This window comes from Puma concolor, chromosome C1 (assembly GCF_028749965.1).
Source record: "Puma concolor isolate L17-30 chromosome C1, mPumCon1.1.hap2, whole genome shotgun sequence".
In the NCBI taxonomy this organism is placed as follows: Eukaryota; Metazoa; Chordata; class Mammalia; order Carnivora; family Felidae; genus Puma; species Puma concolor.
Window position 1 is genome coordinate 14,447,396 of NC_141674.1, and position 24,786 is coordinate 14,472,181.

The window sequence follows — 24,786 nt, forward strand, 5'->3', positions numbered from 1 at the left end:
CTTAGGGTGTGCACACAGTGGGCCCTCAAGGAGTATCAGCTATGAGGAGAACTACTCTCAGGGCCTTGCACAGAACCAGGCGCACACAGTGGGTGCTCAGTTCTTACCTGCCGGTGTTTGGACCAGTTTTTGATACTGATAACAGGTTGCATGAATCTCAAGTTGCAGACAAAAACACTCAGCAATCAGGTGATGGTGTTTGCAATTTCACCACGCCAAGACACCAACACCTCAGTCTTCTCTGATTCATCAGGGAGGGAGGGTTTGCAACTCAGTAATAAAGACATCACAAAGTAGAATCAAGTCTGTACGAAGACTGCCTGGACGTCCAGTCCCATAGCCTGGAGTCGATGCTATCTTTGGATTCAGAGTACAGAGGGCAAACCCCACGATTCAGGTGAAGTTTCCTGGCCACCAGCGCAGAGCTCACGGTGACACTCACTTTGCCTTAAATGGAATTTCGAAACTTCCTTTGAAATGTAACCCTGGGCTACTCATTTAACCTCCTGAGCCTGATTGCCTCCCCAGTCAGTGGGGGTAATATTGCCTTCCTCAGCAGTTGACCTGAGGATTATATACTGTGTAACAATTCCCAGTCCACGTGCAGAACCTAGGAGAGCAACTAGGATAACTTATAAAGACTACCAGCTGTACATAAACGGGCCCCACCTGAGATGGGCAAATTCTGGGTCCTAGAGCACTGGTTCTCAACCAGGGACATTTTTGCTCCCCAGACGACATTTGGCAACTTTGCAGACATTTTTGGTTGTCACAACCCAGGAAGGGCTACTGGCATCCAGTGAGTGGAGGCCAGGGACGCTGCTCAACGTCCTACAGTGCATGGACGACCCCAGAAAAAAGAATGATCCAGTCCCAAATGCCAATAGTGCTGAGCTTGAGGAACCTGGCTGAGAGCTATCAGTTTGGATTCAGTGGAACCTTCACATAGAGAAGACTCATTTTTTTCAGTTGTGTGGGGAAAGAGTGTGGTGGGTTGTTAGTGGATGAAGAGAACATGATTAGCGCACACACAAGTCCATCCAGCTGCCAAGATGGCACCGTCTGGTGACAAAGATCCCAGTACTGTTGGTAAAGGTCAAACTTCCAGGAAGTTCTGAGAAATGCCGTCTTTCATACTGAATTTCTGGGCTGATTCCATGACTAATCACCCCACCTCACACCCAGAGAAAAACCTAGGGGCACAGAAAGCCTCTTCCTATTGTATTAATCTCTGTAGAAGAAGATGGTTTAACCCTCAAGTTCAGACAAACCACCTTGCTAACATCCAAGCTCATTCTCTAAAGGAAGGCCATCCACCCACCCATCCATCCATCCATCCATCCATCCATCCATCCATCCATCCTTCCATTTATCCATTCATTGATGCATCCATTCACCCTTCTGTCCACCTGTCCACTTGTTCTTCCTCCCATCCATCCATCCATCCATCCATCCATCCATCCATTCTTCTGTCCATCCTTCTATCCATCCATCCTTCCATCTATCCATCTAATAATTACTATTATTGGCCTACTACGTGCCCATCAGTATGGTAGATGTTGGGATGCAATGGTGAACAAGCCAGACCAGGGCCCTGCCCTCGTGGAGTTTATGGAGGAAGTAAGTACCTAAAAAAATGGGCCAACAATGACCCTGATCTTCTCCTTCCAAGATCCCTAACTGTGCTCTTAGAACCAAAGACAGTTTTTGTTTGTTTTTTTGTTTGTTGTTTTTAAGGAGCATCTGGCTGTTGTCCCTTATTTTTATTTGATATTGCAGTTCAGAGAGGCTAAGTGGCTTGATCAAGGTCACACAACGAGGGCGTCTCAGGGACAGGGTAAGTATCCAGCTTTCCTGATTTCCAGGGCTTTGCCATTTACCTCTAACCCCCACCACATGTGAGCGGCACTCATGGCCAGCCCTGTTCATAGCACTTGGCATGTGTTTCTCACTGAATCCTTACCACCACCTTGTAAAGACTACTCTTATTCTCATTTGACACCTTAGGAAACCGAGGCACAGAGACGTTCAGTTACTTGCCAAAGTACAACCTGAATTTTAACACCCAGGCAGGCTGACTCCCGAAATGCCCCCACTTCTTGGTCCCTGGTTCTTCATTAATATGGATAAAGAGTTAGCCGTGACAACTACTGGCAAGCCAGTCCCACCTCGGGGCCTCATTTCCCCATCTATATGATGAGATGGCGGTCTAGATGGTTTCAGGGTCCCACCTCTGACCTCTGTAGACCTTTGAAACCCCAGCACCTGCCCCCACTGGGTCCCAGTGTGTTGCTGAAGCTACTCTTGTTCATGTCTGCAGGCACTTGGTGAGGCCATCAGATAAGCCAAAGGCCCCCCGATGTGATCGGGGACTCGTGTTATTCAGATACGGGGTTCTATGACATTCCGTGGGGACGCCTCTGGATATCCCAACCCTTGGGGGTAAAATCTGCTAAGGTTTGGTTAGCAGTACTCGTTTTAGAAAGTCGAGCTCTGTCACTCACCAGCTTAGGCCAGTTACTCAGTTACTCTGAGCTGAGGTTTGCTCATCTGTAAAGTGGGCGGGGTGCCTGCAGTAAAGGTGGCTGTGAGGGTGAAACGCAACAGTGTGTGACAAGGGCCAGGTGCCAAGTGGTGCTTACTGTCAACAGAATCTAAAAGGCAGTGCTGGGCTCAATGCAGCTCAGAGAACGCCCCTGGGACGTACCGGGTGGTGACATAAGACACGCAGTTTTAAACCCACCCCAACTGTTCTGCAAGAACAAGGCCTTGTGGACAAGGTCACCCATAGCAGAAGGGGTAAGTTGTGTCCTAACTGCTCGAGGGTGCTCGGGAGGGTTTGTGGTTTGCAGGTGGGGGGCAGGAAGCGGGGTGGGATGAACACGGCTCTCCAGGTAAAGGGAGAAACTGAGGCAAACGCAGGAGCACTGGGACAGCTTCTCCTCCCACCCAGTGGTAAGGCAGTGGGACAAAGTGCTGGTCCGGGAGGCCAGAGACCTGGGTCTGACTCCTAGTCTGCCTCTGGCGCTGTGCGTCCCTGGGAAAGCCTCTTCCCCTCTCTGGGCCTTAATCTCTCCACTTGGAAAAATGAGAGGCTCATCCAAGATGACCTTGACCATGTGTCTCAGACCTACAAAATGGAAGCAACAGCCTCAACCATGCCCCACCCCCCCCCACCCGGGGGGAGGGGTGCTGCACAGCCCTCAGCAACAGTAGACACTCAGTGAATGCTCGGCTGGTGGCTTAGTCATTACAGGATTATAACGTGAGAGTGTCTGTGCTCTCCAGCCACTTGGGTCTCAGACCTCCGTGCAAACTCAAATCCTTTCCTTTGCGAGCATCCGGGAGAATCAGACATCATTATCCCTCCCTTACTTCTGTTAAAAAAAAAAAACAAACAAACCAAAAACCCAAAAGCAGTGATATGACTGAGCAACGTTCTCAGACCACTTGTGCCACTTCCTGGGGCAAGCCTCGCCAGCAAACAGAGGAGTATTACTTAATGCCACACGTGTCCGAGACCAGGGGCTCAGCAAATCACCCTTGGGGCCCCATTCGGCTCTGAGATATGGAGTGAAAATATTTTGTCTGGATACGGGAGGACCAAAAAATATACTCTGGGTTTTAAGCCTTAGAGCTGAGCTTCTCAGACTATAAAGGAACCCCCTGGGATCCTGTCAATGCACAGATTCTGGTTCAGTAGGCCTGGGTGGTGCCCGAGGGTGGCCTTCCACCTAAGTTCCCGGATGCTGACGCTGCTGGTCCACGGACCACACTGTGAAGAGCAGGGACTTAAGGCTCTTTCTTTTTAAAAAAAAATACGAAAGAAAAATGTATTCGTCTCCTAATAAGAAGCCCCAAGGTAGGGTGACCTCTGTGCTCTGCTATCCGCACGGACCTCGCGCTGAACAAAGCTTTAGTTGCAAGCGTGTGTGAGAAACCAGCTTCTGTGACCTGTCGCGTTGGGCTTGTGGAGGCTCCCTACTCTCTTAGGGTCCCTGACCGCCACTGTGCCTGAAAGCGTCACTTAAGACACACACCAGGATTCCCCAGCTGGATCCGAACACGCAGGCAACTGGCATCGGGCAACCAGAATTCCAGAGACGAGACGTCACTCCTGGTCGCTCTCCTGCATTCCCTCTGTCTGGTCCGTCAGCCATTCTGCTGTCTCTCCATCAGAATGACTCCTGGGGCAGCCCTTCACCCCAGAATCTCGGCTGCCCTCGCTGAGGCCACGTTTCCTCACGCCTGGCCGGTGGGGACGCCTCCTCAAGTCTGCCCAGGGGAAATGCACCCTGCTGTCTTCCCCAGCTCAGCCGCCAAGGTGGCTCAAAGCCCTGCCCGCTGGGCTCCTGCCCCCAGTGACCTTCTCCTGTGTGCTCTTTCCTCCCGTGTTCCTGCACATGCTGTTCTCGTGATTCCATTCTTCTTCCTCCTCCCACCCTCCACTCCCCACGAGCCAGGGCTCCAACGGGAAGTTGGTGCCACTTTCCCTAGGTACCTTTTTAATGTAATTTTCTGTAATTTTTCCAGCAAAATTTTGCCCCATGTGACGGTCTGGAGGTTGTTGGGATTTCACCGGTCATTCTCTGTTCCTCCTCCCTGCTTGCCGTCAGAATAAACATCGGAGGTCTTTGTGCCAAAACCCCTCGCCAGCTCAGGGAACAGAAGAAGCCGCACACACAGTAACAGGGGAGCCCGGGCAGAGAGGAGGTGGTGGGGAGAATCTGATGCGGAGCTACGGGGGCAGGGGGCTGCTCACGAGGCAGCCCAGGTGTTTGATGGAGAGCACCCTGGGGTGCTGCAGGGGGTTGAATGGTGACCCCAAAAGATACATCCACGCCCTGACACCTGGGGACGTGACCTTATTTGGAAAAAGGATCTTTGCAGATATAATTACGTTAAAGATCTCCAGATGAGGACACCCTGTACAACGTCCTTACAGGAGGCGGGGAGAGGACAGCAAAGGGAGGAGAAAGCCACGGGACAATGAAGGCAGAGACCAGAGAGATATGGCCACAGGCGGAGGAACACTGGGAGCTAGCAGAATCTGAAAGAGGCAAGAAGGAGTCTCCCCAACAGCCTTCAGAGGGAACAAGACCCTGCCTGACACCTTGCTTTCAGAATTCAGGCCTCCAGAGCTGTGCGAGAATACATTTCTGCAGCTTCAAGCTGCCCAGTTTACAGTAATTTGTCATGACAGCCCCAGGAAAGAAAGCAGGTAGAATCCCACACTGCCACTTGCTGTGCAGCTTTGGGTAAATCACTTAACCTCTCTGAGCCGACTTCCTCATCCACAAAACGGGGCAGTAAGATCTATCTCATTAATTCATTCAACAGATAGCTACTGAGCATGTACTATGTTCCAGGTGCTATGTTAGGTACTAGAAATACGTGGTGAAGGAAACCAGATGTGGTTCTGCCTGCCTGGCACTTATGGTCCGGAGGAGAAGTCTGCAAAGAATCACGTAACCATTCAACTGCAGCTGTGGCCACGTGGTGCTGGGAGGAGCATCCCAGACGGGGGGTGGGGGTGAGGGGGTGGGGGCAGAGGCTTCCCCAGGGAATAGATGCCTGAGTGGAGGATTGAGGGCAAGGTAGGAGTAACTGGATAAGAGGAGCAGGGAAGGACATGTGCAAAGTCCACGGTGCAGGAAGCACAGGCGCTTGGGGAGGCCGCTGTGGAGAGGGGGGACAGGTGTGCTGAGAGATGAGGCGGGGTAGGCTGGGGGCCACGCTCCTGAGGGCAGTGGGAGCCGCGCGTGGTCCCACGTGCATCTGGAAAGATCACTGAGTTGCAGCGTGAGAACAAAGTGCTGACTGGAATGGAGGCAGGAAGACCAGTGAGGATGCCAGGAAGGGGCAGTGGTGGCTGGGGCTGGGATGGCAGGTGGAGACAGCGAAGGAACCAGACCCAAGAGCTACTTAGGAGGTAAAACTATGGGGCCTTGAGAAATAACTATCGAGCACCCACAATGTCTGGCACAAACGAAGTGCTTACTGGCTCCCCCATTACACAAGGGTCCCTCTCCTTCCCTGCACCAAAAGACCATGGTGGGGGCAGGGGGGTAGGTCCACAGGTCGCAACACCTGTCACTGGCTTTCCTGGCCAAGGGTGGAGATGAGCACCCCAAATATACAGAACTTAGAAAATCAACTCACCATCCTGGAGGGAGAAGCTCAGAAGGTCCTGGGGGAAAAGGGGACAGGAATTAGCAATACGTTCGATATGTAACTAGCCTGCTTGTTTGAACAGCACTTACTGACTTTTACCAAGTGGGGGAACGAGACCGACAAAATATCTCTGCCCTGTGTTCTAGTGGTGAGCCAGCCACACAGGTAGGAAGATAAAGAAAGAAATGGGTAAGACTTTCAAGGAGGGAAACCCACTGATTCGACAACAGCCCGCGTCATAAGCTGCCTGCTGTAACTGCACCCTGAGCAGGTTGAGTCACGCACCCAAGGGCACAGAGCAGAGCTCCTGCTTCCAAAAAGAGGCACCACAGCTTAGCACTCAGGAGCCTGGACTCTGGGGTCAGACTGCCAAGGTTCAAGTCCCGGCTGAGCCACCTGTCAAGCTGCATGACCCTGAACAACTTACTTAACCTCTCGGGGCCTCAGTTTTCCCATTTATAAAATGGGGATGATCATGCAATCTAACTCATAAAGTGGCTTGCAGAATTAAATGGACTAATATTTGTAAGGTGCTAGCACATAATAAAGCACTGTTTAAGTATTAAATTAAAGCCATGGTAAATATTCAGTAATGGTAACTTACTATTAGCTCTGATCATCATCCTGTGATATTACGACGAACTGTTTTAGCTTTCAATGACCCCACCCCACTAGAAGCGATTTCTAGGCTGACTCTGAAAGGAAATCATTTGTTCTTTCCCCAGCAGCCAGCTGCACCGCCCGGGTGGTGGGTGTACCTGAATGATCACCAATGGGTCGTCCTTCAAGATGGGGTCCTTCAATAAAATGGCAGCAAACACGTCTGCTCCTTCGCCTCCCAGGCCGTTGGCAAAAGCGGTCATGGTTGGCAAGACGGCTCCAGGCAACTCCAGCCACTTCACCAGGCCCGCCACAAACTCCGTGCAGAAGGAGCTGTAAGACAGACATGGCTTAGATCCCAGGGCTCCCAGAACACGTCTCATGAGGCCACTGGGAAGTTCGGGTGAGATGCGTTCATGGGTGTGAACAGCCAGCTTGTACAAAAACCATGGTGACCGTGACCCACGGAAGGAGACAGAGAGCCAGAAACTTAATTTCAGGATGTGGATCTTAGCTTCTTCCCCCACCAGAACTTTCACCAAAGCAGCTGATGAGCCACAGGAAGGAGGGTAATGAGCAGTTACTGACCGGTGCCCTGCGCCCGGCCTGTGCCGGGGGATTGAGGAATCAGAGGAACAAGGCACCCCCGCCTCAGGGGAGAAGCTCACAGACACGTACGTGACTCACACACCCTCGTGCCCTGCCACAGGCCAGGCCAGAGGCAGGAATGGAGCCCCATGTGTCCAGAGAGGCAGTGCCCAGACCCACCTGCAGAGGTGAGGGGCAGCTGCTAGAAGCTGCTAGAAAAGGCATCCTACAGGTGATTTGATTTGCTGCTGTCGGAAGTCACTGAGGACATGCTTTCAGGAAAGAAGTCGGCCACTGCAGGAGCAGGTAAGCGCACAGGAAGGGTCTTTCCCCCCACGGTGCCCATGGCCGTCGTTTGCTTTAGTCCCACAGGAGTCCCTGGGCAGGTGATGGGCCCCTGGAGGACTCCAGGAGGAAAGGGACCCCTGAGCTGTGGGAGGCACACAGCGTTTGGGAGACTGGGACAGAGTCCACATCAGGCTTTGCTTCAAAGCCACCAACGTTCCTCGCAGTGACCGTGGTGAACTAGGTGGGGGGATGGGGGGCCCCCGGAGCAGGGGGTCAATTAGGAGGTGAGTCCACCAGTCCAGAAAAAAAAGGCTGAGGCCTCGAGGCCAAGTCTCTCTGCAAACCCACGTCCCAGCCTGCCTTGACCACACTACCCTGGGGCTCCTCATGCTGGCTTCTGCACCCTGGGTTCTGATGGGGCCAGGGTGGAATCAGGTCTCCCCAAAACAAATTGAGCTCCCTGGTGGTGTGGGCAACCTCGGGGGTGGGCCCCATGGATCCCAGGCAGCCCACCCACCCCCTCCCTAGAGCCGCCAGTGCCCAAGCCCAGTGGAGAGGTCTCTGCGGGCCAGCTACAACCCTGGCCTGACAGTGTTAATGGTTCAGTCTCCAGGAAGCAAGACTGGCCGCCAGGCCGAGCTGCACTGCAGCCTCACCAGAAGCCTCAGCCAACCCTGCAGGGAGATAGGAGACCCTTCAGGGCTGCCCCCAGTGGGGCCTTTCCACGCCCGCCCCATCAGGCCATCACTGGAAGAGGGCTGCCCAGGAAGGGGGCAGAAGCGTGGGCAAGACGGCTCTCCTCAGCCGAGGCAGCCCCGGCCGTGCGGGCAGCCCTGTCTCAGCAGTGGCGAGAGGAGGCCATTCCCGAAGGGACATCTGGGTAATGTGGCACCGTGCCAAGTAAACTGACCTCCTCTTGTCCCAGTTTCCCTATCTGCAAATGGGCTTAAGAGACCAACTTCAAATGTGTTTAATGTTTATTTATTTTGTGTGTGTGTGTGTGTGTGTGTGTGTGAGAGAGAGAGAGAGAGAGAGAGAGAAAGAGAGTGTGTGGGGGAGGGGCAGAGAGAGAGGGAGACCCAGAATCCAAAGCAGGCTCCAGGCTCTGAGCTGTCAGCACGGAGCCTGACGGGGGGCTTGAACTCATGGACTGAGAGATCATGACTTGAGCCGAAGTCGGACGCTCAACCGACTGAGCCATCCAGGCGCCCTGAGACCAACTTCATTAAGTTGTTTGAGGACTCAATGAGATGATACATAACGAAGCATCCAGAGCAGGGCCTGGAATGTAGGAGATCCTCAAGTCATGTCAGCTGGCCTCACTGCTTTGGTTATAATGTGGCCAAGGGAGGCAGCGGAGAATAGGTTTCAGAGTCAGGCTCTGAAGCCCGGTGCCCAGGGAGTCCTGGCTCCCTCAGCGGCTGGGTTCATGTCCTTACTTCACTTCTCTTAGCTTCATTTTCCTCTGCTATAAAATGCGGATGTGCCTCAGAGATTGGATAGAAAGATTAAGTGACATCGTAATAGGGCCTGGCACCTGATAACCCTTCAATAAATGCTAGCTATTGCTACTACAATTACAATTTACCCCACTGCAATCTACTGGGATAACCCCGGGGGTGGTTACATGGGTGTGTATGGAGGCAGGAAACGACGTAGTGAACTAAACATTCCTTCGGAGTAAACTAAGCAGGGCCTGGCCCTGTGTCCAACAAGAAAGTCTTGGATATAGACAAGCATCTCCTAATAAGAGTGGAGGCGTAGAGAGCACAGCCTCTGGTTCAAATCTCAGCTCTGTCACTGGCTGTGTCATCTTGGACCAGTTACTCAACCTCCGTGTGCCTCAGTTTCTTGGTCTATAGAATGGTGGCGATAATGACGAAACCCATTTCACAGGGTGGCCAGCCGGATTAAGTAAGTTAACATATGGCCTTGTGCTCAGAACAAGAGCTGGCCTGTATAAAGCGCTATGCGTGTGTTTCTTTAAAGGAACAAATGAATAAATATGGTCGTAAAGCGGCAGCACAGCCATTGATTAAACAACAAACAGCGTTTAGATCAGCGGGGTTTTGGTAATCGCTTCTAATGTGGTTGTTGGTTTATCGAAATGTGTGATATCAGCAGCAACCGTGATCACAAAAGACAATCACAGAGCAACTATCTGTCAGTCCCTGCGCTAGGTAAGCACCTTCTACACACCGACTCATTTACTTCTCGCCATACCCCTTCCAGGGACGGACGTGTTATTTTTACTCCAGTCCAGAGATCAGGAAACCTAGACCCAGAGAGGTGACATGACAGCTCTAGAGTTCAAACCCCCCATCTCCATGACACCAGGGGCCGTGTTTAACCACCGCAGAGACTGCCCCTCTCCAGGGATTATATTCCCGGGCACTCACCAAGCTCTGGGCACTGGCTGGGCAGGTGCATCAAACGTCCCCTTGCATCCTGCACCACCCCCTCCCCCCCTTCCCCACGGATGGAGCACGTGGGCTGCAGAGGTTCAATGCCATATCGAGACAAAGCCTCAACAGGAATCCAGCGTTTCTCACGATGAGTCCAAAGCTCCAGCACCAGGGGCCGGCAAACTACCCACGTGGGCCAAAGCTGGCCCTGCTCTTGTAAATGAAGTTTTACTGGAACACAGCCACACTTATCCTTTACATGTTGTTCCTGGCTCCTACCAGGCTATGGCAGCAAAATTGAGTGACGGCCACAGCAGCTACGTGGCTCGCAAGCTTAAAATACCTGGTCCTCTACAGAAAACGTTTGTAGTTCCCTACTCTACCCCATTAATTTCTCCATGCTTAATAAACAGAGTTAATTTTAGGGAATATTATCTGTGATGTTTATGGCTCAGATAATAAATACATTAAAAAGGCTTGCTTTTATGTCCCACGTGACAAAAAAATCCAGAGTGTTTTTCTAAAGATTACTGAAACTGGGGCACCTCGGGTGGCTCAGTTGGTTGGGCACCTGACTTTTGATCTCGGCTCAAGTCATGATCTCATGATTCCTGAGCTCAAGCCCCGAGTGGGGCTCTGTGCTGATGGCTCAGAGCCTGCCTGAGATTCTGTCTCTCCTTCTGTCTGCCCCTCACCTGCTTGGGTGCTCTCTCTCTCTCTCTCACTCAAAATAAATAAATAAAATTAAAAGGAAAAAGATTACTGAAATCAACAAGTATATCTGGGTTGTAAAATGACTGAAGTCATTTTTAAAATGTGTTTTAGGGGCGCCTGGGTGGCTCAGTCGGTTAAGCGTCCGACTTCGGCTCAGGTCATGATCTCACGGTCCGTGAGTTCGAGCCCCGCGTCGGGCTCTGTGCTGACAGCTCAGAGCCTGGAGCGTGTTTCAGTCTGTGTCTCCCTCTCTCTCTGACCCTCCCCCGTTCATGCTCTGTCTCTCCCAGTCTCAAAAATAAATAAAATGTTAAAAAAAAAAAAAAAATGAAATGTGTTTTAGGCCTAAGAAAACAGAGATCTCGTGGAATGAACTGACGACTGGATTGTAAACTTTCAGAAAGGAAATACCCCAGGGCAAGTGCTTCTGGCCAGGCAAGAGCATGTGTGCTTAAAGTGGTACCTGGATGTGTGTGTGTTTGGGGGGCTGGGGGCACACAGGATAACTCACTTCTCCATGTGCCATCCTAGGGGGGGCCCAGCACAGGCCTGGCACACAGTGCAGGCTCATGAACATTTGTGGGGTTTGTAAAAATTTTAAAACAAATGTCTTTTTAATTAAAAATTTTTTTAATTTTTAAAAATTTTTAAACATTATTTTATTTTTTTATTAAAAATTTTTTTTTAATGTTTATTCATTTTTGAGAGAGAGAGAGAGACAGAGTATAAGCAGGGGAGGGGCAAAGAGAGAAGGAGACAGAATCGGAATCAGGCTCCAGGCTCTGAGCGGTCAGCAAAGAGCCCAATGTGGGGCTTGAGCCCACGAACCATGAGATCATGACCTGAGCTGAAGTCGGATGCTCAGTCGACTGAACCACCTAGGCGCCCCTAACTTTTTCTTTTAAGTGTTTATTTATTTTTGAGAGAGAAAGAGACAGAGCACGAGCAGGAGGGGGCAGAGAGAGGAGACACAGAGTCCGAAGCAGGCTCCAGGCTCTGAGCTGTCAGCACAGAGCCCGATACGGGGCTTGAACTCACGAACTGAGAGATCCTGATCTAAGCCAAAGTTGGATGCTTAACTGACTGAGCCACCCGGGCGCCCCATGAACATCTGCTGATGTGAACAAAGTACACAAAGTTCTACCCACTATGTACTGGCTTGTCAGCTACACCAAGCTGTACGGGAGGCTCTGGGGACTTACAGGTGAACCGGGCAGCCCCCGCCCTCCAAGAGCCCAAACTGGAGGGGTGGTGGGTATGGGAAGAGCGTGGTGGTCGCAGGGCTGGGTCGCTGAACATGTGGCTGGAGAAATACCCTGGTCTAGGGTGTGGGGAGGGTCCCAGAGGTGCCCCCCAAGTAGAGGGCTGTGCTCAAGTATTCAGCGGGACGGATGAAGATAAAAAACAAACAAAACAAATAAAAACCCAGCTAAGACCTAAAGCATGGGGAAGTTTACTCACGGGGGACCTTTGGGGAGGAAGTCCTGAAAATACTATAGATGCAAAAAATCTCCTGTCATTTCCTGCCCTCATCTGTCGCTTCCACTCTCGGTGATGGTATTTCTGTCCGTCTAGCCCCACCCTCCACCTCGAACTTTGGGGCCATAGACAGCTCCTCCCCCTGCCCCATCCACAGCATCCAACCTGTCCCTGAGTCAACTCCATTCTCCCCAAGGAAAGTCTTACCTGTGCGCCCCCCCCCCCCCACGCCTACCCCCTGGTCACAGCCCTGGGGAGACACAGAATCCAAAGCAGGCTCCAGGCCCTGGACCACTCCGTCTGCCTCCCTACGCCCCCTCGTCTTGCCTCTAAACTCTCTTCCCCAAGAACCCTCAAAGGCTTGGAGGCTTTTCACAGCTCTGCTATTCTGACTCCAAATGTGTGATTGAAACACACCTGTCCTAGATGCCAGCAACAACAGATACTAATGTTGTCATTAAACCCATCAATCTTTTGTTCCTATGACACCTGGTTTGAACTCACCCGGGCACTTACCCCATCTGTCTAGTATAATGGTAGTCAGTTATTGGGTGCCTTCCCCCATCCCAGACCATAAGCCCCTAGAGGATAGGAGCCAGGCCTTGCTTGTTTTCTCCACAGGGCCTAGCACGACACCCAGCACAGAGTAGGTGCTCGACGAAGGCATACTGCATGCATGAATAAGCATCTTTTCTCCATTAGGCTGTGTCCCGTTTATGGGCAGGGACAGCATTGGCCTTGTCCATCTCATTTGCGTATTCCTTCCATGTACTCCAAATCATGCCTGGCACAAAGTAGGTGCCCAGAAAATGCCTGGTGAAGGTATGAATGAGTGAGTACTGAAGGAAGGCTATCTAATCCTCTAGACTGTGAGCTCCTTCAAGGCAAGGGCAATGACTTTCTCCTCTTTGCCAGTAATACCCGGCAGGTGGCTTGGCTGTCAGTAACTGCCTCCCCAAGGAAGCATGACATTTCCTCTGTAAGGACAAAGGCACTCACCTTTGCTCAGGTTCTGGAAATAGCTGGGACAGGGAGATGCCACAGAGGGCGGCATAGGCAAAGCGGTTGGCCTCAGCCAGCTCCCGGCCCACGGGCAGATGAGGCTCCCCCTCCACGGCTGGCTCGGCCACCGGAGGCAGCCCCTCACTTGAACTGTTGCACGTGGCCATTTCCAGCCCTGCAGGAAAAAAAAAAAAAAAATCTCAGTGAAAAACGCAAACGGGGGTGAGGGGTTAGGCCAAAGTTACTCAAATGGACACAATAACTACCAATCATGAAAGAAAAGACTGATAAATAGGCCTTCATCATCTTCGAGAGAGTGAAAACACACACCATGGACTGGGGGAAGATATTTTCAGTATGTGTATCAACAAAGGATTTGTATCCATAGTATATAAACGATTCTTATAAGTCATGGTGAAATAGAAATGAGGCAAATTTAAAAACTGGCAAAAGACTTGAACAGGCACTTCATAAAAAGATATCCAATGGCCAATAAGTACATGAAGAGGTGTTCAACACCATTAGTCATCAGAGAAATAAAATTAAAACTCCAAGATACTGCTACTTACTCATCAGAATGGCCAAAATTAAAAGCCTGACAATCCTAAGTGTCGGTGAGGATAAGGGACACACAGAACTTGGACACACGGCTGATGAGAGTATTCATGGTACAACCTTCTGGAAACTGGTTTGACTTTATCATTAAAGCTAAACGTGTTTTATACGCAATTCTGTACCCCAGCAATTCTACTCCTGAGAAATGAGGGCTTTTGTCCACCACGGGGCATGTACATGAATGCTCATAGAAGCTTCATTCAGAATAGTTGCAAGCTGGAAGCAAGCCACATGTTTGTCCACAGCGGAATGGGTAACTTTGCCATATTTGTAGCATGGAATATTACAAAACAATGAAAAAGAATGAAGCCTGGCTAACCACAACAATAGGAGTGAGCCTCACAGACACAATGATAAACAGATACACTTATCTGCGGAACTGAGTTCATTCCATACCTTCCCAGTCTAAGGTAAAAGAAGACAGAAGAGAGGTTGCCCATGGCAAGCCATAAGTATTGGCTCAGAAGGGGCACAGTGAGGCTTCTGGGTGATGGAAATCTTCTCTATCACCCAGTGCTGATTACATGTGTATAAATACGTTTAAAAACTTATCAAGCTGTATGCTTAAGATTTGTGCACTCTGTGTATGTTATGCTTTAATGAAAGGAAGGAAAGAAGGGAGGGGAGGAGGTCTCCTTTCTCCCCTCCTTTTATTCTTTCCTTCCTTCCCAGGGGCAGAAGGTGAAGCAGAGAAGGCAGGGGAGGGAACAAACCAAGCCAAGCCAGGCATTCAAGGGGCAGGAGGGGTCCTGGGAGTGGATACCAGGAAGGGAACCCGCCTCGACCACAGGGCACTGTGGATATGAATGCAGGCTCAGAACCAGACAAACCTGGGCACGAATCCAAGCACCTCCATCTGATAGATACGGAGCCCTGGGCAGCTCAACCTCTCTGCACTCACATTTCTTCACCTGCCGATGGGACTATAACATTATCTGCCTGGAGGAACTGGGTTAGCAGTAAATGACATAGCCATGTAGGTTAGTATTTGTAAAGCACTTAGCACAAAGCCTGCCAAAGGGCCCGTGCCACATAGATGTCTGTTAAGAAAATAAATGCATTAAAAAAGTCAACAAAGAAATCACTGAAATGCTCAGCACACAGCAAGGTGTATAGATAACGACAAGAGCTAACATTACGTGCCTGTTGCTGGGGGCCAGGCCCTGGGGCTGCAACGTTAACATGTTCAGTCTTGGCTAACTCTATGAGCCCAGGCATCACCATAATGTCCAGGCTCAGAGGAGAAGTAAATGAGTCCGGGTCACCCAGCCAGTAAATTGCAGACTGGAGCCCAAAGCCAGAGCTCTTGGCCACTACCTCTGTTTAAATACTCATCACAACTGCCAAGAGATATCAAGTCTCATACCCACACTCAGCACTGCCTTTGGCCCATAAATGCATTCTTCTCCAGCTGAGCAATAAAAATGTTTATCCTCAGGGGTGCCTGAGTGGCTTAGTCGGTTAAGTGTCCGACTTCGGCTCAGGTCATGATCTCGCGGTTCGTAAGTTCAAGACCCACCTCGGGCTCTGCTCTCTCTCTCCCTCTTTCTCTGCCCCTTCCCCATTTGTGTGCGCGCGCTCTCTCTCAAAATAAATAAATGAACTTAAAAAACAATTTTATCCTCAAAATATTATCTCTACAGAGGAGTTATTAAAAGTCCGTGCAATATTAAATATTAAAGTCTGTGAAACTAAATATTTCGTTAGTTTTTCAAAGTAACCCTGAAGCAACAAGTCAACTTGTGTAGAAACATAACAGTTTGCAAAACACTTTACAATGCACTTAAATCTCACAACTACTACGTACGGTTAAGAAGGACATGAGCTATTAGGATTCCCTCCTGTAGCTGAGAAACAGGCTCAGAGAGGCCAAGGGCTTTTCCCAAAATTACACAGTAACTAAGTAACGAAAGTCACACCAGACTTCCGGCTCCAAACCCTGGGTTCTTTCCTCTATGTATGGACAGGGATCCTTCTTCCCTTGTTTCAGATGAAGGAACCGAGGTCCAGAGAGGTTAAGACCATGGCCAGTGTCACCCAGCAAGACTGGCCTCCAATGGTTGCTCCAGAAACCCAAGTTTGAGGTTCGCAGCAGATCTCCCTGGCTCACAGGATCAGCCCAGACCGTGGTGGTGGACAAAGGGGACAAGTTACAAACGAAGGGGTAAGGGCAGCACCCAGCCATGATGTGGCAGGCTTAGTGATTTAATCCACTCCATTCAGAGGTCGTGGTAATTGTGCCTCTCACCCAGAAGAGCCCAAGATGGTATTTTATCGGGCTGGTACTTGGAGGGCCCCATGTTAGTTCTCAGTTCAAGAATAAATAGCCTTCCAGTCAGAGAAGCACGAGCTGGCCTGTCTCTATCCACAGGGGAGAGGGGATGAGCTTGGGGCACAAAAAAGCTCAGATCAGGTCAAACTGCCTCATTCATTCAACAAGATACACTCTTGATGTCCTATAATCCCTTCTCTACACAGCAGCTGTAGTGGCCCTTTTGTCATATATACCAATCATGTCACTTGCCCGCTTAAAAGTCTCCAAAGGCGTCCCCTCACACCAGGACGCACACTAATCCCCTTAGGATGGCCCTTGCCTGGCCCTGGACTCATCTCACGCCCCCCCAACCCGGCCTGCTCACTACCCTACGGCCACATTGGCTGGCCATCGATGTGCTTGCAAATATGCAAGCTGGTCCCCCCTCCAGGCCTTTACACCTGCCGTTCCCCTGCCTGGGACACTCTTCCTCTGACCTTCACATCATTCTGCCTCAGCCTGAATGTCACCTCCTCTGAGAGGCCCTCCCTGACCTCTCAGGCTCAAGTACTCCTGCCCTTCTACCCTAGCACCCTGTTCTAGTTTTATACTTACTCCCATCTTAAATAATATACATGCAAATTATTTATTTACCCATGTATACCAACAGAACATAAGCTTGAGGGAGGCCCCTGGTTGTTTTGTTTTTTGTTTTTTGTTTCTTTTTTACTGCCATGCTTCTAGCTCTCTGAACAGGCTGTGGAATATTGCAGGCATTCGATAAATATGTGCTGGGTGAATGAAGAAGGGAACGTGATGTGTGACACCCTGGTCTGGGCCTTGGGACAGATCAGATGACAAACTGACAAATTCCCTGCTTGCGTTCTGGTGGGACACAGGCAGCAATACAGCAATATATAATAATAATCTAAGTAACTTGCCCAAGATCATGTGGCTGGTAAGTGGCAGAACCAGAGTCACAGTCAGGTCTGACGGTCGGATCCATGAAGGGATCATCGGGAAAGAAGCATTCGGATGAGGGGGATGTGAAGTGATGTGGCAAGAGGGGGTGATGACGGTGTGCAGTTGAAAGGGACCGCTCTAGCGGAGGCCTGCAGGAAGCAAGGGCGACAGCCGGGCAGGTGGACAGGAGAGGGTATTCCGTAAAGGAAGCCGTGCGGTGGTAGAGACAGACGAGTAAAAAGACGATGACAAACCAGCAGGATAAACGTAAGGGCAACACGGGTGGAGGGATACAAACAGGGGCCTGCCACCCAGAACCGGCTTCCGAGAGAAGGTAGCGGTCAGACAGGGGTGAGGTCGACAGCAAGAGCATGTTCTGGGCACAGGGGACAGCACATGTCAAGGCCCAGAGGTACAAGAGAGAAGATGCTTTAAAATTTTTTTTTTCTTTTAATGTTTATTTATTTTTTGAGAGAGAGAGAGACAGAGTGTGAGTGGGGGAGCAGCAGAGAGAGAGGGAGACACAGAGACAGAAGCAGGCTCCAGGCTCTGAGCTGTCTGCACAGAGCCCGACGAGGGGCTCGAACTCATGAACCGCAAGATCATGACCTGAGCTGAAGTCGGATGCTTACCGACTGAGCCACCCAGGCGCCCCCAGAGGGAAGATGCTTTTGAAGAACCAAAAAGATGCTGGGTCAGACTTCATTGTGAAGGCAGTGGCCGTGGGGGCGGGGAGCTGAGTTAGGGTATGGGTGGATGTCTTGGTACTAATATTTTGCCTGTGAGAGTATAATTATTTTAAGATAAAGAACTTTTTAAAAAGCAGTGGGATGTCTCTATAGCGTGGCAAAAACCTTAAGTTCCAAGTAAATTAAAAGCAAATGTTCACCTTACCCCAAATTAACTAGTTCATTCTTTTATTTATTTACTTTTGTGTGTGTGTGTGTGTGAGAGAGAGAGAGAGAGAGAGAGAGAATGGCAGAGACAGAGGGAGAGAGAGAGAGAGAGAGAGAGAGAGAGAGAATCCCAAGCAGACTCCGCAATGTCAGTGCAGAGCCTGATACAGGGCTCGAACCCATGAACCGTGAGATCATGACCTGAGCTGAAATTAAGAGTCAGATGCTTAACCAAATGAGCCACACAGGCACCCAAAACTAGTTCATTTAATAAATATACGTTTGATCTTGGCCAAAAGGTCAAGAAGCAATTAATTTAATAAATACATATCGGCACCTATTACGTGGAAGGCATCATCCTACACGCTACGGGAACAGCGGAGACTAAGACAGACAGACAACAGCCCTCCATCATGGAGGCATATTCCAGGGAAGGAGACAGACAGTAAGTAAACTCATATTTACAATAAGACAATTTTAAATAATGGTGAGGGTTTGAGGAAAAAGAAACCTTAAATAACACGTACCCAGATTTCAGAAAACAGTTGCTGGCTTCCCCTGGCCTCTCCTCTCTCCAAGTCTGGAAACAGGCTGCTCAGCTTCCTGAAGGTTCTTGGAGAAATATGCAAATTGCCCTGGGGGGAGCAAACCAGAAAAACCAGCCTGTGGGTCCATAGGGTGTGGGATCTGGAGGAGGAGGAGAGAGAAAGAGGCATCTGTTAGCTAATGCTTTGTCCTCTGGGCCTTCGCCCCAGTAGGTTCCCCTACCTGGGATACTTTTCTCTGCTGGACGGCAGGCAGCGGCCATCACTGAGCACAGCCCTGGCATTTCCCCTGGGCTTGTGCATTTGTTGTCTCATTTAATATCCCTGTTCTGACTTCTCCTAACTTGAGATGTGGTCGCAGCGCCCAGCTCCACGATTAGCCTGGAAGTAGCTGGCAGGCACCAGATCTCCTTCATAGCTGTACCTTGTGCCCTGAGCACATACCGGCCACGGAGGGAGTGCTCAGAAAATGTCTGTTGCAGGAATGAATGAATGAACTAGCTTTTAGGCTTAAGCAAGAGCCGTATTTTCCTGCTAATTCTCTCCCCAAAGGTGCTCCTGTTCTTATACTTTGCTGGAGCATCAGATGAGCAGGGGAGATGGGACAGGGGGCCAAGCAAGCATCTGGAATTACCCAGGGTTCCCCACAACCTCAGATAATCCGCACTTCCTCCTACTGGCCATTTTCCATGCCAAAGAACCAGAGTATGATTTTCTGCCTCTTTAATCCTTAAACAAATTTTAAGTTTATTTATTTATTTTGGGGGAGAGAGAGCGAGAGAGTGAGCAGGGCAGAGGCAGAGAGAGAGGGGAGAGAGAATCTCAAGCAGGCTCTGCACTGTCAGCACAGAGCCCAAGGTGGGGCTCGAACTCAGGAACCATGAGATCATGCCCTGAGCTGAAATCAAGAGTTGGATGCTTAATGGACTGAGCCACTCAGGCGCCCCACCTCTTTAATCCTTTTTAAGGAATTATCAGGGATAACGTCCTTCTCCTGGAGATGCCCTTCCTATGGGGCATGGCAAAGTGCCTTCACCATGCCTACAAACTACGAGACTCAAGCTATGAGTCCAACCATGTTAAAAAATGCAGAGGAGACAAAATGGCTGGAGAAATAGTCTCTCAAATTCTCCATGAAAGGTGAGATAGCTGAGGCTTTTCTGCTATACATATGTGTTGCTTTTGCATTCTGAAGAAATGCATATCTAGTATATGTACCTGCCCAGAGAGTGGAGACTGTTAGGACTCCTATCAGGATGGCAACAGTGGCTGTCTCTAATCGAAGCAGGGGGCTCTTGGATTCTGGATCATCTTAATTGTTTTTCTTTATTAATTATGTTTTGTGAATTTTCAGTAATGTGTTGATTTTATGATCCAAAAAAAAGGACATGATTTTATTTATTTTTATTTTCTATTTTTTTAATGTTTATTTATTTCTGAGAGAGACAGAGACAGAATGCGAGCGGGTTAGGGGCAGAGAGAGAGGGAGACCCAGAATCCGAAGCAGGCTCCAGGCTCCGAGCTGTCAGCACAGAGCCCGACATGGGGCTCGAGCTCACAAACCACGAGATCATGACCCGAGCCGAAGTCGGACGCTCAACCGACTGAGCCACCCAGGCACCCCAGGACGTGATTTTAACTTATAACATGGGTTGCTGACACAGGCTCATTCATACTGGCTGGGGAGAGCTGATTCAACAGGACACTGGCAGCCTGAGATGGGCCACAGTGGGAGTATTTCTACTACAGAAATTGGCAGATGCTACAAATGATGGATTTTATTTTCCAAAGAGGTGGTTAACAGTATATCACTGGATATACAAAATGATTCCAGGTGTGTTTTTTGTTTCTTAACAATTTTTGAAGAGACAGAGAGAGAGAGAGAGAGAGAGAGAGAGCGAGCACGAGCAGGGGAGGGGCAGAGAGACAGGGAGACCCAGAATCCGAAGCAGGCTCCAGGCTCTGAGCTGTCAGCACAGAGCCTGCCTGATGCAGGGCTTGAACCCATGAATCATGAGATCACGACTCGAGCCAAAGTTGGCTGCTTAACCGACTGAGCCACCCCCCGCGACCTTCCAGGTATGTTTTTTAAAACAGTTTCACAGAACAAAAAGATCACTAGGAGGGGCGCCTGGGTGGCTCAGTCAGTTAAGCATCCAGCTCTTGTTTTCTGCTCTTGCCTTTCATGAGATCGAGCCCCACGTCAGGCTCCTTGCTGTCAGGTCACTATCTCTTGGTGGCAGGGTTGTGGGACTAGAACTTATTGGGTTTTGTTCTATTTTTCCGTATTTTTGACATTTTCTGTCCTGAGCATATTGATGCTTTCATAAAGAAAACAATATTTGTATTTTTAAGTTTATTTATTTATTCTGAGAGAGAGCGAGAGAGTGTGTATGCAAGTTGGGGAGGGGCAGAGGGAGAGGGAGAGAGAAAATTCCAAGCACATTTCGCACTGAGCCCGACATGGGGCTCGATCTCACGACCGTGAGATCTTAACCTAAGCTGAAATCAAGAGTTAGATGCTTAACCAACAGAGCCACTCAGGAGCCCTGAAAAGAAAAGCAAATTTTTTTTTTAACATTTATTACATTTATTCATTTTTTTGAGAGCCAGAGAGAGAGTGTGAGAGGAGGAGAGGCAGAGAGAGAGAGAGAGAGAGAGAGAGAGAGAGAGAGAGAGAAAATCCAAAGCAGGCTCCAGGCTCTGAGCTGTCAAGACAGAGCCCGATGCAGGGCTCGAACTCACACGCGGTGAGATCATGACCTGAGCCGAGGTCAGAGGCTTCACCAACTGAGCCACCCAGGTGCCCCCGAAAAATTTTTTAATTAAAAACAACGCTGCTCTTGCCCCAGAAAAGGAGTGCTTTATCTCAGAAAGCCCTGGTCTCATGTGGCCCACCAAGCCCACGGGGCTGAGGTCCCAGTTAAGTCCCATTCCGTTGACCAATAAACAGGTCTTGTAATCAACAAGATGGACAGGGGGTAGTGTGACACACCTACCCAGTTTGTTGTGATGGAGGAGCCCCTGGTCCCAACCCTACGGACTGTCCACTTGCATGGGTTGGGTCCCCCAACTATGCCAGCTGAGGGAGTGTGGTGGCAGCTCCCCAGCTCACTGAGGGAGTGTGGTGGGGCTGGGAGATGTACCCTTGAACTGTATACACTGGTCCTCACAGGGGACTCTCCCCCTTGGTCTGATTTAGCATCAGGCTCCGGTCCAAGTTGAGCTGAGATGCCCAAGTATGTCTGAGAAGCTAAACCGATTTCGAGAGGGAGAGCTGGATTCCTGCAGTGAGAAAAAGACCTTGCTGGTCGGGGCCAGTGGTGACTCCATGCCCTGGGGCCACCTAGTGTGCACACAGCTGGTCCAGCAGCACCCACGGCCTTGGAGGTCACCGATGGACAGAGTAGCTTCTAGTCCAGGTACTGTGGAGATACCAAGAACTCTGAGAAAGGCCTGCACTTGACCTGCACTTGACCAACTGGCAGGGAAAGAACATATACATAGTGAGAATGAACGGGGTGAACACTCAGCCATGGCTAGCCTGCACAGCCCAGGCCCAGGACGGACAGGCATGCCAGAGCGGGCCTTGTCATGATGGTCTGTGACTATGAGTTTTATCTAGCCAGCTACATTACCTACCACCGAAAAAAAAAACAAAACCAAAACCAAAAACTGGTTGAGCTATTTTTGTCAGTAGTGAGGGCAGAGAGCCACTCCACATCTGTCCTCGGCTCTGCATGCACCCACAGTAGGCACTCAACCGATAATCGTTAACTAACACCATAAACAACACAGCGGGATTTCTCCTTGGGGGGGATGAAAACCTCCAAAGTCAGCACCGAGGAGAAAACCAGTATGATCAATGTTATCCTTGGATGTCCTTTAAATCACCCTTAAAACTCCATGACCTGAGCCTTTCTTTAGAAGATCACATGCAAGGATGAATTTCTTGTGTTTTTCTTACAAGCCAGCCCATTATGTACTTTTTTCCCCCCTTGGAGCAGCCAGTGAACACCAAGGTCAAATTTGATGTGAATGTATGTGTGTGGAGAGGGCGGGGAAAGTGTTCTCTTTCTCTCTCTTTCCTTCTTTTTCTGGTTAACTGGTTACAGTTGAGTTTTTATGAATGAGACTGAAGTACAATAAAATAAGCATCACTAGTGGGATAACTACAATATTACGGGAGGGCTGGGGAATGAACTGTGTTGAAGCCAAGGAGGAAGAAAAGCATGTGACCGAAGAAATTCTTCACAACAAATAGAGACACAGCACCGTTTTTAGGCCAGAAACTCTAAAGATGGTAGTTCTGAGCTCATGCCCACACACACCCATACCCCCCCCCACACCCTTGGGATCATCCTAGAAGGGAGGATTCTAGACAGTTCCAGTTCATTCCCCATCTCCCAATCCCCTCCAGCATTTTAGGAGAGAAACCCATTCATTCTATACCTCTATCTGGAACTTACATGGGAAGCCAGTGGCAGATGTAGCATCTCAGGAGGTCTCCATGGCAACAGAAGAACCCAGAGGGTTTCAGACAATTCCACTACAGACCGGAAGAAAAAAGAGATGTTGGCCCAGAGGGAAAGTTCCTATCCCATCTCACCTCAGCAGCCTGGAGGATAGTAGGTGGTGGAGTAGGGTGACAGCGTGCCCCTGGGGTAGATACTCAGGTTGTATGACATCTCGTCCACGTTGTGGTCGCCCCATTCCTCCCCGACTAGCACCCAGGTACAAGCCGAGATTATCTCAGGTGGATCCCAGCGGGAGTCTCCCCACCGGTTTCCTGCTCCGTCTGCTCTCCCCCCTGGCTGTCCACCACGCAGTGGCCAGTGAGCTCCGTCTCCCCCTGAAGTCAGCTCATGTCCCTTCTCTGCTCCAAACCTCTACTAATCCCCTTTCCATGCTCGACAGTTCTTCCAGTGGTGCCTGGTCCATATGCAACCTGGCCCCTGGCCTCTCTGCCCTCCGCCCCCTCTCCCGTCACTAGCTCTGCTCCGGCCACACCATCCTCCTTGCCGCTCCTGGAGCCCACCAGGCACGCTCTCATCTCAAGGCCTTTGCACTTGCCTGTTCCCTCTGCCCGGAATGCTGTTCCTGCAGACAAACGCATGGCCAGCTCTCTCGCCTCCCTCCTGTCTCTGTTCAAATCTCACGGTTCGGTGAGACCACCCTGTCCCTGCCTTCCATCCCAATCCTCTTTACCTGGCGCCTGCACTTGGTCCACAGCACGAATCACCGTCTGACCTAATAGATCATTTTCCGGTTTACACTTACGGCTCAGTGTCTATCTCTTCCTGCCCTTACGTAAGCACGGTAGGCACTTACGAACATTTGTTGAATGAATGGTGGTCTCTGCTTGGGAGTAACTAGAATATAACGTGAGGCACATTTGCCGAGGAAGGAGGTGGGGGTGGGGAGGCAAAGCTTGTAATGATCCACACGATCCACTGGTTCTCAAACGGCCCCACAGGGCCCCAGGGACTTCTCCTGGTCCGGTGGGCGAGGGGAGATACGGTGGGGACCTTCAATGCCCCACCTTCAAATTATAACAGTAAAATAATCCACGATACCACCTTTGGGTATTTTCCACTCAAAAGAAGTGAAAGCAAGGTGTCAGAGACATCTGCACACCCACGTTCATAGCAGCTAAATAAAAGGTGCATGTAACCCAAGAGTCCGCCAATGGATGAATGGACGAACAGTAAGAAAGGAATCGATCCCGTGGAATATTACTCAGCCTTCAAAAAGGAAGGAAATCCTGGCATATTACAACATGGATGAACCTTGAGGCCATTATGCTAAGTGAAATAAGCCAGTCACAGAAAGACAAATACTGCATGATTTCACTAATGTGAGGTACCTAGAGTAGTCCAAATTATAGAGACAGAAAGCAGAATGGTGGCCAGGGACTGGGGGAAGGGGAACTAGACAGGTGTTTAATGGATCCGGAGTTTCAGATTTGCAAGTGGAAAAGTTCTGGAGATAGGTTGCACGACTATGTGCATATACTTAACACTATTGACCTGCATGCTTAAAGGTGGTTAAGATGGTAAGTTTTATGTTATTTTATCACAATTAAATTTTATTTTATTTTTTATTTTTTTAAATTTTTTTTAACGTTATTTATTTTTGAGACAGAGAGAAACAGAGCATGAATGGGAGAGGGTCAGAGAGAGAGGGAGGGAGACACAGAATCTGAAACAGGCTCCAGGCTCTGAGCAGTCAGCACAGAGCCCGACGCGGGGCTCGAACTCACG

General features: G+C 50.0%; 1 protein-coding gene across 4 annotated transcripts in view; it reads right to left on the reverse strand.

Annotated features, from left to right (window-relative positions):
- TMCO4 (transmembrane and coiled-coil domains 4) overlaps nucleotides 1-24,786 on the reverse strand; it is a 95,639-nt gene that overhangs the window by 67,697 nt on the left and 3,156 nt on the right. For 2 of the 4 annotated variants that reach the window (XM_086715859.1, XM_086715861.1), the window contains exons 2-6: nucleotides 22,993-23,072; nucleotides 18,506-18,665; nucleotides 13,248-13,425; nucleotides 6,933-7,107; nucleotides 6,163-6,190 (exon numbers count right to left, since the gene is read on the reverse strand). In XM_086715859.1, the coding sequence (XP_086571985.1) occupies nucleotides 6,163-6,190; nucleotides 6,933-7,107; nucleotides 13,248-13,417 (373 nt within the window). In that variant the 5' untranslated portion in view covers nucleotides 13,418-13,425; nucleotides 18,506-18,665; nucleotides 22,993-23,072. The remainder of the gene's footprint in view (nucleotides 1-6,162; nucleotides 6,191-6,932; nucleotides 7,108-13,247; nucleotides 13,426-18,505; nucleotides 18,666-22,992; nucleotides 23,073-24,786) is intronic. The other 2 variants (XM_086715860.1, XM_025935346.2) reach the window with 2 other exon arrangements.